The sequence below is a fragment of the Caloenas nicobarica genome, chromosome Z, assembly GCF_036013445.1.
Source record: "Caloenas nicobarica isolate bCalNic1 chromosome Z, bCalNic1.hap1, whole genome shotgun sequence".
Taxonomy (NCBI): domain Eukaryota; kingdom Metazoa; phylum Chordata; class Aves; order Columbiformes; family Columbidae; genus Caloenas; species Caloenas nicobarica.
Window position 1 is genome coordinate 89,386,819 of NC_088284.1, and position 13,795 is coordinate 89,400,613.

At 38.9% G+C, this 13,795-nt stretch overlaps 1 protein-coding gene across 2 annotated transcripts in view; it reads right to left on the reverse strand.

Moving 5' to 3' along the window:
• The window catches only part of SLC30A7 (solute carrier family 30 member 7), a 30,726-nt gene continuing 16,931 nt past the window's right edge, over positions 1-13,795 (reverse strand). For both annotated transcript variants that reach the window (XM_065656545.1, XM_065656543.1), the window contains 3 exons: positions 6,563-6,653; positions 5,404-5,553; positions 1-2,607 (listed from right to left, as the gene is read on the reverse strand). In XM_065656545.1, the coding sequence (XP_065512617.1) occupies positions 2,560-2,607; positions 5,404-5,553; positions 6,563-6,653 (289 nt within the window). In that variant the 3' untranslated portion in view covers positions 1-2,559. The remainder of the gene's footprint in view (positions 2,608-5,403; positions 5,554-6,562; positions 6,654-13,795) is intronic.

The following is a 13,795-nucleotide window of genomic DNA, read 5'->3' on the forward strand; positions in this document are numbered from 1 at the left end:
TTCTCATATGTAAAAAGTTTGTAGATGTACATCTTAAAAAGAAAACAAAACGCATATCAACAAACCAACCCAGCTGCCACCTGGGCAGATTCTCACTTGGGAATGAATTGTAGCAGTTTGTCTTTTCATTAGGGAAAATAAAATAGTGGCCAAGCTCAGCAACTTGGGCAGCACCACAGTATTTCTGCAATTCCAGGAATACTCAGTCCCGAAACGTGCTGGTATAAAAACGATTTACACCAAAGCCTGCTCTTGGACCGTGACACAATCGCAATGAAGTCGGCTGGTGCTTGCCTCCAAAGCGATACCAGTTAATATTCTCTAGCCTCAAATAGCGGTAATGTTAACTATAAAAATATCAAAAAATCCTGCCGTCAGCCACCAAGGAACGGTCTATATGCAGCATACTACAAAACAATATGAGGGATCTCCACCTGATAATCACTGCCATATTTTAATGACCTTTTCTGTGAACATACCTGCAAGTGGTACCTTACACTGCAATACTGGAACCTGCTCAACAGATTCCCGCACCCCGGCCCTGTGCCGTGCAGCTGTCAGACCCACCGTCCCGCCAGGAGCTCCAGGCCCGGCCGAGCGCCCGCGGCGGCACCAGCGAGGGAGCGCGAGGTGGCTGAGGACACTCTGCACCCACGTCCCCTCCATGAGCCAACGGGATCGGACACCAGCAAGGGGCATAATGAAGGACCTGCGGACTGGAAGAGACCGTAAAGCTTAAAAGAAATAAGTATGTGGCTTTTCACTGCTATTTTTCTTTACACCCAGTGTTCAGTTCCAAGCGCAAAAGTACAACCCCAAGCTTTGTACAAAATCAACATTCACGTTTCAATATCCCATCTGGAAAAATCTGGGAAGCACCTATTAATTTGGCAACCGTTGTGTTTTCACGTGAGGAGAAGTCGAAATTCAGGTGCTATACAGGAACGACAGAGGGAATGCAAGAAACTCTTCACCTCTATCAGCAACATCAGTGGCAAACAAACCGTTTCTGCAAATCACTCCTTGGTACTTTCATAGTGCCCAGCACTTACCACACAAACATCGTCAGCTTCAGAGGGCCTTGATTTCAGTATTGCCACATACCAGGTACCAGGAGAATATTTAAAATACATACCAGTCAGTAGTGGCTACAATTTATCAGAAAAATGGCTGTCTTGTTTTTCACTCCACAATGTTCTGTTTGTAAAATGTCCTCTTATAAAAACCTTCCATTACTAGGTTAACTACTACAGCATAGTGGTATTAACATCTGTAATACCAAGTATAGCAGATTGTCTTTGAAAACAATGCTCAGATCTGAAAGTGTAAAATTATTATAAATGCTAGAAAAAATATGACAGACTAATGTTTCTAGAAAAACAACAATGCAATGAGATTCCCCCCCGCCCCGCCATGAAAACACACAAGGCTACAGTGAGATAGTCAAAACCACCAGACTCATCAACCTGGAAGAAGCAGAGTCTTGAACAGCATGAACCATGGTCCTTACTTCAGGTATTATACAACCACCGGGAACAACTATTTTCAACATTTGGAAAAGCAAAAGTTCTCGCCAATCACTTTAATAAAAATTATTACAACCTATTAAAATCGAGGAGATTTAAGCTTTCACAAACAATTTAGGGATTTAATTTTTCCCACTATATAATCTGGAAGATAAACTTCAAGCATTGCTTCCATCACCAGCATCTTCCCTCAGCTGCCTGTTGATTCAGTGACCATTATGAACACGGGTAGCATCATGTAACATCTCATTACTCTCAGAAGTGTGAAGAGACTAAGAATTGGAGTTAAATTTAATATTTTGACTAAAATAATGTCCACAAGATACATGCAACAAAATATCCAGCTTGTTTTGGAAGCAAGTCTCTTCCCAACAGCTTTGCCTTTTACATCTAGAATTTTTCTGTCTGTTTGGTAAGATGCAAGTCCAAGTCCAAGTCTAATATCTACAGTTACACAAGCACACAACCCCCCACATATATCACTAGTAAATAATCAGACTGCAGACAAGATATTTGTAAAAGTAATAAAACCCTTTGATGCTCCATATTTATGCTGGCAAATAACTCTCCTGATATAAAAGGCACTTTGAAAACCCAATATGGTTTGGTTCATTAAGTTTGCAAAGTACAAACAATTGTACAAACATACAATTATATTGAAGCATGTCAGCCATTGTGACATTATCTACAAAACAAGTTTCCAATTGTTGATAACACTGGTTTTATGAGAATGAGCAGTGGTTTCAGCAGCTTTACTGAAGACATGACAGGGTTTCCAGTACCACAATCTTAGTAAGTAAAAAAACCCTCAAAAACTTGCAAGTTTAGGGGCCACGAAAAGACAAGACCCAAGGTCTATAACATTCATTCAGTATTTCCTCCTTAGAAGTGAACTCCATCTGTAGCCCAAGGGCAGAAATCTATTCAGCCGATTCCAGACCAGTGGTGGAGGCAGACTCTGTCTTGAGAAATCAGTTGTTATACCGTTACAGCACAGAAAACTTTGGTCCAACAGCACCATTTCAGAAATTCACTACATGGCTGCGACATCAATCTGTATGTAAAGCTGTCTTACTCCTGCCTATGGAAAAGAGAGGGAGAGTTAAAAAATAAAACTGTAAAGCCAAAGCAGTTCAACTCTCTTGAACACCAGTCCACACCAGTAAGTTACCTAGCAAAAAAAACTTAGCATCTTATTTTTCCACAATTCATCTTCCATATTTAGCACATCATTCACCAAGATACTGGCAATTTAGAAACCTATGAACTTGTATCTAGACAGTGCTCTCAAAGGTCTTCACACAATCAAGTGCACATCGATAATTATATATTAACGTTAGCTTTGTTACATTACTTTTTTCGATTCATCCTAAATAGCTGTCACACGTGAAGCTGCACAAAAGCAGTTCTTACTTTCTTTTGTACAAGTTTAAGTTCCTGAGAAGCAAGCTGCTTGAAGAGCTGTCAGTTTAAAATGGAGCTAAGCACAAGAGTGTAATATGGGATTTGTTGTTAGAACTAGTTCTACATTAAGATTTTAGCAAGAAACAGCAATGGCTACAGTGAATTTACATCATGTCATGACACACTCAAATAATCGTTGGTAAAGGTATGTGAATTGTATGAAAGGACTTCTCTCAGAAGTCCTAATTAATCAGGCTTACGTGGGCTTGCTTTTATCATCATTCAGTATAGAACAGTATTAAAAATCATTTAGTCATTCATTCTAATCTCAGCAGCAGCAACAATGTTCTGATGGTCACTGGTTATGCAATGTGATCCCAAAGCATCAGGCTGAACACTGACTGCAGAGCAGATCGTCTTCAACCACCATCAGCTCGCTTTTAGCTCAGTCCAGTGGCAAAACCAACTGTCATATTAAGATAATGGGGGCAAATATTAATGAGGAGAAAAATCTCTACTTGCTCCAACTGTTCTTCTGCTTATTACCACAAGTCACTTAGGAAAAAGGAGAAACCTTGTTCTCCCAGTTGCCTTCCGAGACACGTGGCTCTTGGTACCTTTGCAGCTGCAAAGCGGCCAAAGAGCTAACAACTCAGGCAAACCTTCGGAGACTTTATGTTAAACTCATTTTACACCTAACAGAATGTTCTGCATAGTCCTTCTCCAAAAATACCCCTTAGTTTCAAACTACATGGTCTGCAGAATAAGCCATACAGAGTTCTACCTGCGCCGTAATCTAGAGCTGTATGTGATAGAACATCACAAAAAGGACCAAACTTCACTAATAAAGTTTGATTTTAGAATATCTGTAACAACAAATCCTCCTTCCCATAGTCTCTAACATAAAAACAAGTATGTGTGTTTATTTTTACTGGGTTCTCCATGACTGACTACTTTAAAATTCCTTAAATTTCACAGAGTTGACAAGAACTCATGCACTCAGGCAGCACATTGTAGGGTTGGCTTCAGTGGTGTTTCCCCCGTGAGTCCAGAAACTGAGAAAATCCAGTCTGGATTTTTTAAGAAATGTTATAAAACAGTTAATAACAGGGGCACTTATCAGATGCATAAACAAGTCACTAGGCTGTCACATACACAAGCTGCCAATGCCACAGACCAGCAGAACATTTAGCACAAGGGAAAGAACATGCATGTGAGCACACAAGGACTTTCCCCACTGCAGAAAGCTTTGAGAAAGCACTAAACTGTTGACAGAAATGCTTTTTTATTTACTGTATCCAATATACCTGATCAGAAACTCCCTTTCTTCACTGTCCAACTGACATAGAAAAGTCACTAATTTGTACATCTCCAAAATATTTACCCTCCAACTGACAATATTTTGTTACCTAAAACACTGGTTATAAACCAGAATATTTGTCTCCTTTTCAGCTACAGAACCCTTCGTAACTCAAAAGCAGAGAAAGGACATGATGGGAAAACGTAATAGTTTTGTTCAAATACAGTCCTCCAACACCATGAATAGAACCAGGATGTTTGGCCCTGGATGGTGTAAGACAGAGAGAAAGTTTCCAGCTTTATTCTTTACAAAGTTTGCTTGCTGGACTAGAATTTTCTATTTTACCCGAATAGACTCTAGGCTCTACTCGTAAACCACTCATATCCAGTAGCTATACTGGAATAGGCAGCCAAACTGCTGGCAGCCAAACCATGTTTAATGGTTGAAAGCATAAGAAAACAACAGAAAAAGCTTTCTCAAATTTGTAAGATTTTAATCATAAGGCAAGAACTATCAACTTCTAATAAAGTTTCTCTCGTCCACAAGAATTCCAGTAATTCCTATCAGCTACAAGTGCTATCAAATTCCTCACCATCTACATATATATATAAATAAATAAAAAAATAATATACATACACACACGAATAACCTGTAGGGAAATAAACAGGAACACACTGGTCATCTACAACATGACAACTGATAGTTACATTTTAACTAGTGATCACCACAGCATGGATGTTACTAAAAGACAAAATATGCTGAGATCAGGGATTCTTACAAGTATAGAAATGAATGACAAATACAGCATCAGCACAGTGAAAAACTTACGTAGGTCCAGTCTGTGGTCAGAAGCCCTATCTTGAGGGAAACCTCATTTATTTTCTTGGTTCCGCACAGGTCAATATAGAGTTTCAACCAAATTTGATACACCTCAGACAACTACAGCTGTTATTCCCATTAAGTGGCATAAAAAACTAATGCAGAGTGGTGCAACAACTCCATCTACACTGCTGAGTATTTTGAAATTGTTCTACACAGCTGAAGCAGAGAAGCTTTTCAAAACACACGTACCAAAACCAGAAACATTTAATTTTTCTTGATAAGAATTAAAATGCCACATCACACGACAGGCAGTTTACACTTTGAGATGTGATCTCCACTGACGAGACATACCTGAGTAAAAATATTGTGAGTCTGGCTTAGAATCCACCTTCCATCAGCATCAGGAGCTACTAATAATTTCAAAGTCCCTATGTAAACATCAGTACAGAGGGTCCAGAAGTGTGGATCGTGTAAACTGTAAACTCCCTGCAACTGCTGCACCTAAAAATACAAGCAAATTTTTAAAAAATATATTTCAGAAAATATTTATCCATGCTATGTTTTCAATAGAAAATATTAGAAAAGCTGATGCATTCTTTTACTTCCAGTCCATTGTGCAATTTGTGATATTTCACCTAAATTCCTTATTAATATCTCAGTAATTGCAAGGAAGGTGAAAACATACCGATTGTATGTATGTGGCATGATTTTGTATCTAGCTGCATTTACATTCTACATATATTTTACCAAAACCATTTCTGAAAATAGTGGTGTCCAAGAAAGAAAAGTCAGTTAATAAGTTTGAAAGGGCATTCAATCAAAACAGCAACTTTTGCAAATGCAAGAATTTCCCCATAAGACAATTTGTGAGAGATTCTAACTATTAACAGAAATGTATTAATATCTATGTAAATATTTTGTGAGGGCTTAGGTTTGTCCTGTCAATTCGTCTGTACAATTTTAGCAAACCCTCCGTGCAACGATCACAATCCTTTATCTTCCTGAGGACAGATGGCACTTCTACAAGTGCTTTGTATTATTTTTGCAAAGGTGCTTCAAATGTTCAGGTCATGACACAGTATTAGATTAGAAACAGTAGTACCAGGAGAGAGATCAAATTCTGAGTAACCTATGTACTCTTCTAAATACACTTCCAATGTTACTCCATCTCACTTTACTAAAGACAGAACTAGATTTTGAGGGAGACAAAAACTGAACCAAACAGAAAACATTACGCACTTTGCATTAGCATGAAGTACTTTGAGAGGAAAAGCTTCAGGATCTGTTTTTCTAAACCAACATAGCTCATATTAAAACACAAACTAAGCTGAAGCTATATACAACTTAGGACTTCAGCAAGACAAGAATCAAACTGGTACCTCCACTTATGCAATCTATGGAACCTTTCACTAGCATTACTGGAAAACCATCACAAAATATCCTCATACACACAGTTCAGGACCATTCAGTCAGCAGCTTGGCCTGAAGCAAAAATGGTCCAAGAGCTCACCCTCTGGTAGCACTGAGGCAGCACTTTTTCCAGGGAAGGAGGAGTTCGCTGCATCAAAATTCCAATGGATTCCCTTAAAAGTGGAACAATACTGGAAAGAAAAAAAGGAAGTTAGCTACCATTACATTTTCAAAAGATGCAGAACAAAGAGCAACATAACATTCCTTAATCGTCTTGAAGAATTTTTCTTTAATTGTTTCACCAGAAGCTGGGAAACTCACCATGAAAACCCGTTACAGAAAACGAAAGGATTGCCAAAATTGCTATGGTGTCTCACTAAAGAGAAGATTACTTCTCCCCCAGATTTTCCATAGAGACAACTAGTGGACATTCTCAAAAGACTAACAGTTAAATCACGGGATCTGAGAGCATCTCTCTTAGGGTCTTAAAAGTTCTATGACAAAGCAGCTGATGAGTATAGCTCAAAACCCAAACCCTACTTCAATGGCAATCACTCGCAATCGACCATAAAAATATGCAGCCGGAATGGGTTTTTTTGCTTTTGTGTTTGGCTTAAGGCATATTTTTCTTATGAACTAAGATAATAATGGGGAGAACATAAAACTAAATTAGTATGGACCAGTCCAGCTATAACAAAGTTATTTTGTCAGAAACAGAAAACTTAGCATATTCTTGAAGTGAACTAAGTGTAGGGTCTCATCCAAGCTCAAGGATTAAACATTTGGAAGCAATTACAAGTTCCCTCCTGGCCAAATGGTCTTATTTAAGCAGGAAACTAAGATGACACTTAATACCCTCTATTATTATTATTACTCCTTTCCTTCCTCCCCCCCCTCCAAACAGTAAGCCTGAAGCTACCACTAAAAATTTATACTTTTATTAAATATTTAGTATGACGATTTTTTTTGTTTAGGAGTAGTGCATCATGTCTGGCTCAGTAAAGCATCCTAAAATTTTCAAGAAGATGACAAACTTTTATAGCCCAATATTGAAACTTAAATAGCAACCTAATTTCAAGAGCATAAAAGTCACCTAACACTCTAGACCAAAAGTGCTGATGTATTTCAGAAATCGTAAGCTGAATTTCAGTGTTTGGCACTGGCATGACAGCTGGAGCATAGAGTGATGGGATAAAAAGCAGCCAGAAAACACTTGTAAGAGATTCACTGGGCTGCCTGTTAAAGGAAACTGCAGCAGCTTCGTTTGAAAAATCTCATGAAGCAACACAGAATGCACTGCGTAGACCAGCTGTATATTTGCGGATGGTGAATGGCATGACCGAACCGTTCCTCTCCATTTCAAAAGAGGTGGCTCCACGTGCACATGGAAGCAGCGCGGGCCGGTCACCTGCTCTGCTCGCTCCTCGGCCAACGCTGAGCCCGGGCCAGGACGGAGTTGGAGGGTGCCTGGCTCTCGTCTAACGAACCTCTGGAAAAACAATGAGCCTAAAATGAAGTCTCCTTGGAGGCACACTGGTTACTCCAGCCCAGTTCGCTGCCTGATGCACCCCATCGCGTGGCCGCGCAGTCACACTGCTACCGAGGAATCAGTTCAGAAATAGGAAGAAGCAATTAAGAGGCAGGCAGGAGCTGCCTAAACTGGACCCGCCATGAAGACATTTAGCAATGCAATAAGTGTCAATCTGTCTAAAGGAAGCTTAATTGGAGTGTCACATTCTACAGACAGTGGATTACAGAAGTTTAGGGAAAAAGGTTCTCTTATCAATGGACCCATCTCACTAAATAATGTCCATGTCACAAGCATTACATCAAAGGGAGCTGGAGCTGCCAAAATACTCCATTGCTGAATTGATTTTAGTTTAACTCACTACTTAAAATGCAGGTTTGCTCCTTAATAAAAACCTTGAAGACCAACACACAAGCTCAGGATGCAAACTGAATACAAGATTTCTGAACACTGACTCCATCCCCATAAATTTAACAAGGCCCCTCTAACACACGCATCCAAAGGCTTCAAAAAACACACACGCACAGGCTGCATATTTTTTCCCAGAGAAAGGGCTAAAGAAATGGAGAATGTAAGAGCTTGCCTTTTTATTGGAACATACCACTATGAGTGAAAAAAAAAAAAAAAAAAAAATCCATGAAAGCAATGTACACAAGATATGTCAGATTTGCACAACTGTGGCGGATGCACTTGACCCCCCCATTACATTATTTGATATTATTTACATTATTGGATAAAACTGATGCACATAATCTGATGGAATGGAAATGAATTGGCAAGTAGGAGATGTGGAGAGACAGCCTACAAAAATTCAATACTACCAGGTTGGGAACTCCAAGAAAGGATTTTGTCAGTGAAACTGGTTGACTCATTCTGGAACAGGATGCACATTGAAAAGTGAAAGTTAAAACCCCATTAGAGAGCTCTGAAGCTGAACATGAATTTAAAATTAAGATCTGCTTCATTCTGAAAACCTAGTTGCCGAAGAAACTGATCGTCCAAATTAAAGTCTCCGCAATCAGCAGGGTGTGTGCAAGCATCAGAGACTGTCTCTCCTTGCCAGTCAATGGGGTGCAGTTTTAAAGCGGCACATATCGGAATCATTAGCTCAAAATCAACTAATATACAAAAAGATACATGACAAAATACACTCCACTCCTAGTATAGCTGGTACAGCTTAAGAGCTGGTGAGATTTAAGAGAGAAACCTCCCGTGCAAGTTTCTGGCGATAACGCTGCACAAGTTGTGCTTTTATCCAAATTACAAAAATCCTAAAGCCATGGTGTTTAACTGAAACAGCAATATCATAAAAGTCCAAAGAACAGCGGTAAATCAGGATGTGGTTTGACAGCGCAGGTGAAATTTCAAGCATATCCCAGGTCACCCCTCCCTCCTCTAACTTCGACACAGTGTTCAGCTACAAATTTATGTTTTGCAGAGCTGAAAAGGCCAACAGACAGCTGCAGTGATCACAAAGCCCCTGCACTCATCTCTGCATCCAAAGGGACACTATCTTACAAGGCAGTCTTCTATTGTAAGCCAAACTAACACGACAAACTATAAAATCCAGTTTTCTGATGTCTCCGATTTTCCATTGTTTCATGCATACTACTGAAGTACAAAACCTTTAATTAAAACCCAAAACTCCACACAGTATGCTCTTTTCTCAAACACTAAACCACAGTATTACTTAATCACCAGGAGGCACTAGCAATATTAGTTCCATCTCATATGACTGAAGAAAACACTAGGAAACATGATGAATGTGGTTAGAGAACTTGACCAAGCTTTCCTTTGTTTTGGATTAGTCATTAGTGCAAAATACACGTGGTCGTCTGCAACAACTATTGCACTGGTACTTCCCCTTTTTTTTTCCTTTACAAAAAGATTATTGAGGAAAATAAAAAATGCTGAATTCTCACTAAGCGGGGAGTTTTTTCGTGCATAAGCAGTCTATAAGCTTTGCTGCTAAAGCAAACACAACTTTCCAATGGTCTCTGATTACCAAGCCCTGAATCTAAAATATCACATTCACAAGACAATGGAATTGGAAAGAGCACTAACCCACAGCAAGACTCAGGACAAAACCACGTCCTCTATGAAAGCCGTAACAGCAAAAGCGGGTAGTGTGCGCTAAATGAGTTAGCAGCACATCCCACTTTCACATACACTGTTACAGAGGAAGCAAAAGGTCTTCAAACAGATAAAAGCCACTGATGTGAACCTGATAAATCCAGCCTGCCGCTACTACACATGGCCTGGTTAACACCGAAGAGTGAAAGCATCAGACTCTCAATCAACTTGCATTACATTCAGATAATACTCACACCCATTCCAGTCCCATCCCGTTTATGCCACTGTTTTTGCAGGCAGAGCTGGCAAGATTCTGGCACTGTCATGACGTCAGAGCTTTAATAAATTTTTTCTATTAGGCAATGGCAATTTTAATCAGATTGCAGGCTTTGCTCAAGACAAGGGTCACAGCTTTAATATTTACTTCTCCAATTTTAAGTTGTCTCTTCTTACAATAACGTAGTACTTTCATTTACAAGGTAACGGTACCTGCCAGCCTTGCTTGAGAATCAAGGTAGTGCATGCCATTTAGCAATGACGGCTCAAGACAACACCAAGGACAAGCATGATAGTTTGGGGGAGTTTTGCTATACAACATTCCTTCGGAATCTTGGGGAACACAGCACTTCATTTAAAAACGTAATTTTTTATACTGTTATGTCCCAAACATTATAAGGAGTATATACCCCAAACGTTCTGGGCATGTCCTCCCTCCAAGCTTTTTCATATATTGTATCATGTTCAAGCAGCTCTAGACTTCAAGTAAAAATGATGTAACCCATGGAAACAACTTCACTAAGCAACTGAAGTAAATTGCCTCTTTTCTTTGACCATTTAATATGTACTCTGCATGCTCTATCCAACCTAGTATCATATTTAGTCCATGATGACTTTCTAGAAACATGTGGCTCTAATAGTGGTTTCGGAGAAACTTCTTGCTCTATACTGGAGTTGTGGCTTTTGCTTGATGACTAATTTCACAGAGCTGATGGAAATACTAAAGTTGCTTCAACATTTCAGAATAAGATTTAGAAATAAAAAATAAATGAACATTTAGTTTTAAGTATTTAAAGCCATTTGAGATTTGAAAAATTATATTAGGAGGAAAACACCTTGGATGACACTTGGAGAGTGTCAACCATAACAACTATGAAATAGCCAAGCTTTTTTTTTTTTTTTTCTTAAAGACTTCAAACAAAATGCTAGTAAAACAGACTTGTCTATTTTAAACATGTCCTATTTGCACTCTATAATTAAATCGACACTTGCATGAGATGGTACAGAAAGTAATCAAAGAAAGATTCATTGCATATTAGTGGTAGCAACCAGGAACACTCAAGAGCTACAACCCCCCCACCCAAACCAGCTTCACCCTCCAGAACAAGCCATAGATACATGATGCAGAGATTTTAAAAGATCACAGTATACAGCCCTTCGATTGAGAAACCACAAACTACCAAGCCCTCTGCTTGTTAAGGCTCGACAGATAAATACATCAACAGAGAAACACACCTTTCTACAGCAAGTAAAAGCATAATGGAATTTGCAAAGTGAACAGTATCTGACTTCATGCCTTTGCCTCTCTCTATCAGAACAGTAATACGTGGGCTAGTTTTCTTCCTCTAAACACATTTGAAAGCATGAGCTGTAATAGGTATTAACAATATTTCGATATAGTTCCACTGAAGACAGGCTTTTACTGGGATGTAAACAGTCCCAGTCTACCAAAGGGAAGCGGCTGATCTTACCTCTCTTTAATAAAAGCTACCTAAATTCTGCTTCTGCTAAGCTTGGAAGTGTATTTATTTGCCAGTGAAAACAACCTCAGAAGAATCCCACACTGGATTTTCACTGCACAGCCAGAATGTTCCGTGCTAACTCATGAGGAGTTTGGCAGTGAATGTGTCACCTTAGAGCAGCCTTAACGAAGGATCACAGGAGTGACCGTGTCAGTAGCTGACAATTTGCACTAATGTTGTCTACAGGAAGGCTCAACCATTTGAATTAAAATCACTGCTTGACCTCCCTGGAGAGGCAATGCGCAAGCCCCCGTGCACCCGCACAAGACAAAACGGGTTACAAATTAGAGGCTGCGCAGCTTTATATTGCAATGATAAATGCTTTAGTCATCCTATACAGATATTTCTGTGATTTCTTTTGGCAAGTGTTGCCATCATTTCAGAAAACTGAATGGAGCAGGAGACCCGCTAATCAGACCAGGCAAGACTCAAGTAAATCAGAGAGAGCTGCCCAACACTGAAGCAAACGCTCAACATAAAATGAACGGTTATGCCATCCAGACGCACGCAGTCCTGGATTAGGAGCAATGATTCCGCTCTGCACTTGCATGTGACCGCTTTGATATTCTACTGGCTTAATAGACACAGTTCCACGGACGGTAATAAGGAATTGTGTTCTGCCTTTATTTCCTTTGGATACAAAAGTATCCTGGAAAGAAAAAGAATACAGATTAAAAAACAAAACAACCACCCCCCGCCACCCCCCCAACAACAAAACAAGCCACACACTCTGTAAAACACTCTAAGTCAGACTCAGACCATTAAGCAACAACTTGGGGGATACATGATTGAAGCCAAATCACTACCAGGTATATGCACATTTTATCCAAAAAAACCAACCCACCACACCCCAGTCCCCAAACTTCATTAAACCCTCAAACAACTAAAAGTGTACAAAGTATTAAACACTAAATTCACTGACTACACAGTGATTTCCTAATTTTAGTTTCTTTCATTTTTCATTTAACATTTTCTTGAGAATTTCCTTGCTAAAAAGGAAACTATTAAAAAGCTCCTCAAAGAGTCTCATGAACCTCTAAAGGCATCTCAAACTCTATACAGCTTTTGCCTTTGCCTGATATATTTGAACTACAAAATATGTTCTATATACATTCCTACAGTGTATGCATTTTGTATTTAAAATCTAATGACCTGTATGAACACAGCATCAGACTTTCAACAAAAACTCGGCTTACGGCAATGGCATGAAAAAAAAAAAAAAATCGCAACAGCTAATTAATCACCTTAAAGTACACTAAAAATATAAGTGCACTACGATAACCACATTTTGATTAAATAGTTGCTCGGACATGCAAAGTGTAACATGCTAATGCAGATTTACTGGTATATATTTTTAAATTAAGCTATGTTTAATGATCAGTTTCAGGAAAATGATGACATTGAATTGCAAAGTATTTATTTTTGTAAAATTTGAGACAAAATTCAGTGAGATAATTATTTTTCCATTTCAAGAAAATTTCAATACATACTCAGTTAACGAAGTAGCTGGAGCTGAGAACCTGAAAGTTCTTGGTGACACTTTTGTTACTCCACTATACTCATTTGCTTATTTCAAGAAAACAAGAGCAAAATATCATGTGATTTCATAAATACTATCTCACATCCAGTAACAGATACCAAATTCAATATATTATATTCTTCCATTTTAATCTAATTATTTTCTAAATTATGTTGTACTACTTGCATCACAGTATCTTTACAGGATGTAAAAGCTGCGAGTTGGTTATACAATGGTGCCACATTAGTGCATTACCTAGATCTTCCTATTACAATCCCTCATCAGGTCAACAAACATGACAACGTAATTTGTTAAAAAGGCAGAATGGATTCTCACTAGTCTCAAACCAACATACCTAACTACTGTCACACATTATCTTTGCTCCTCCTGCACCTATTACCAAAACAATTCCTC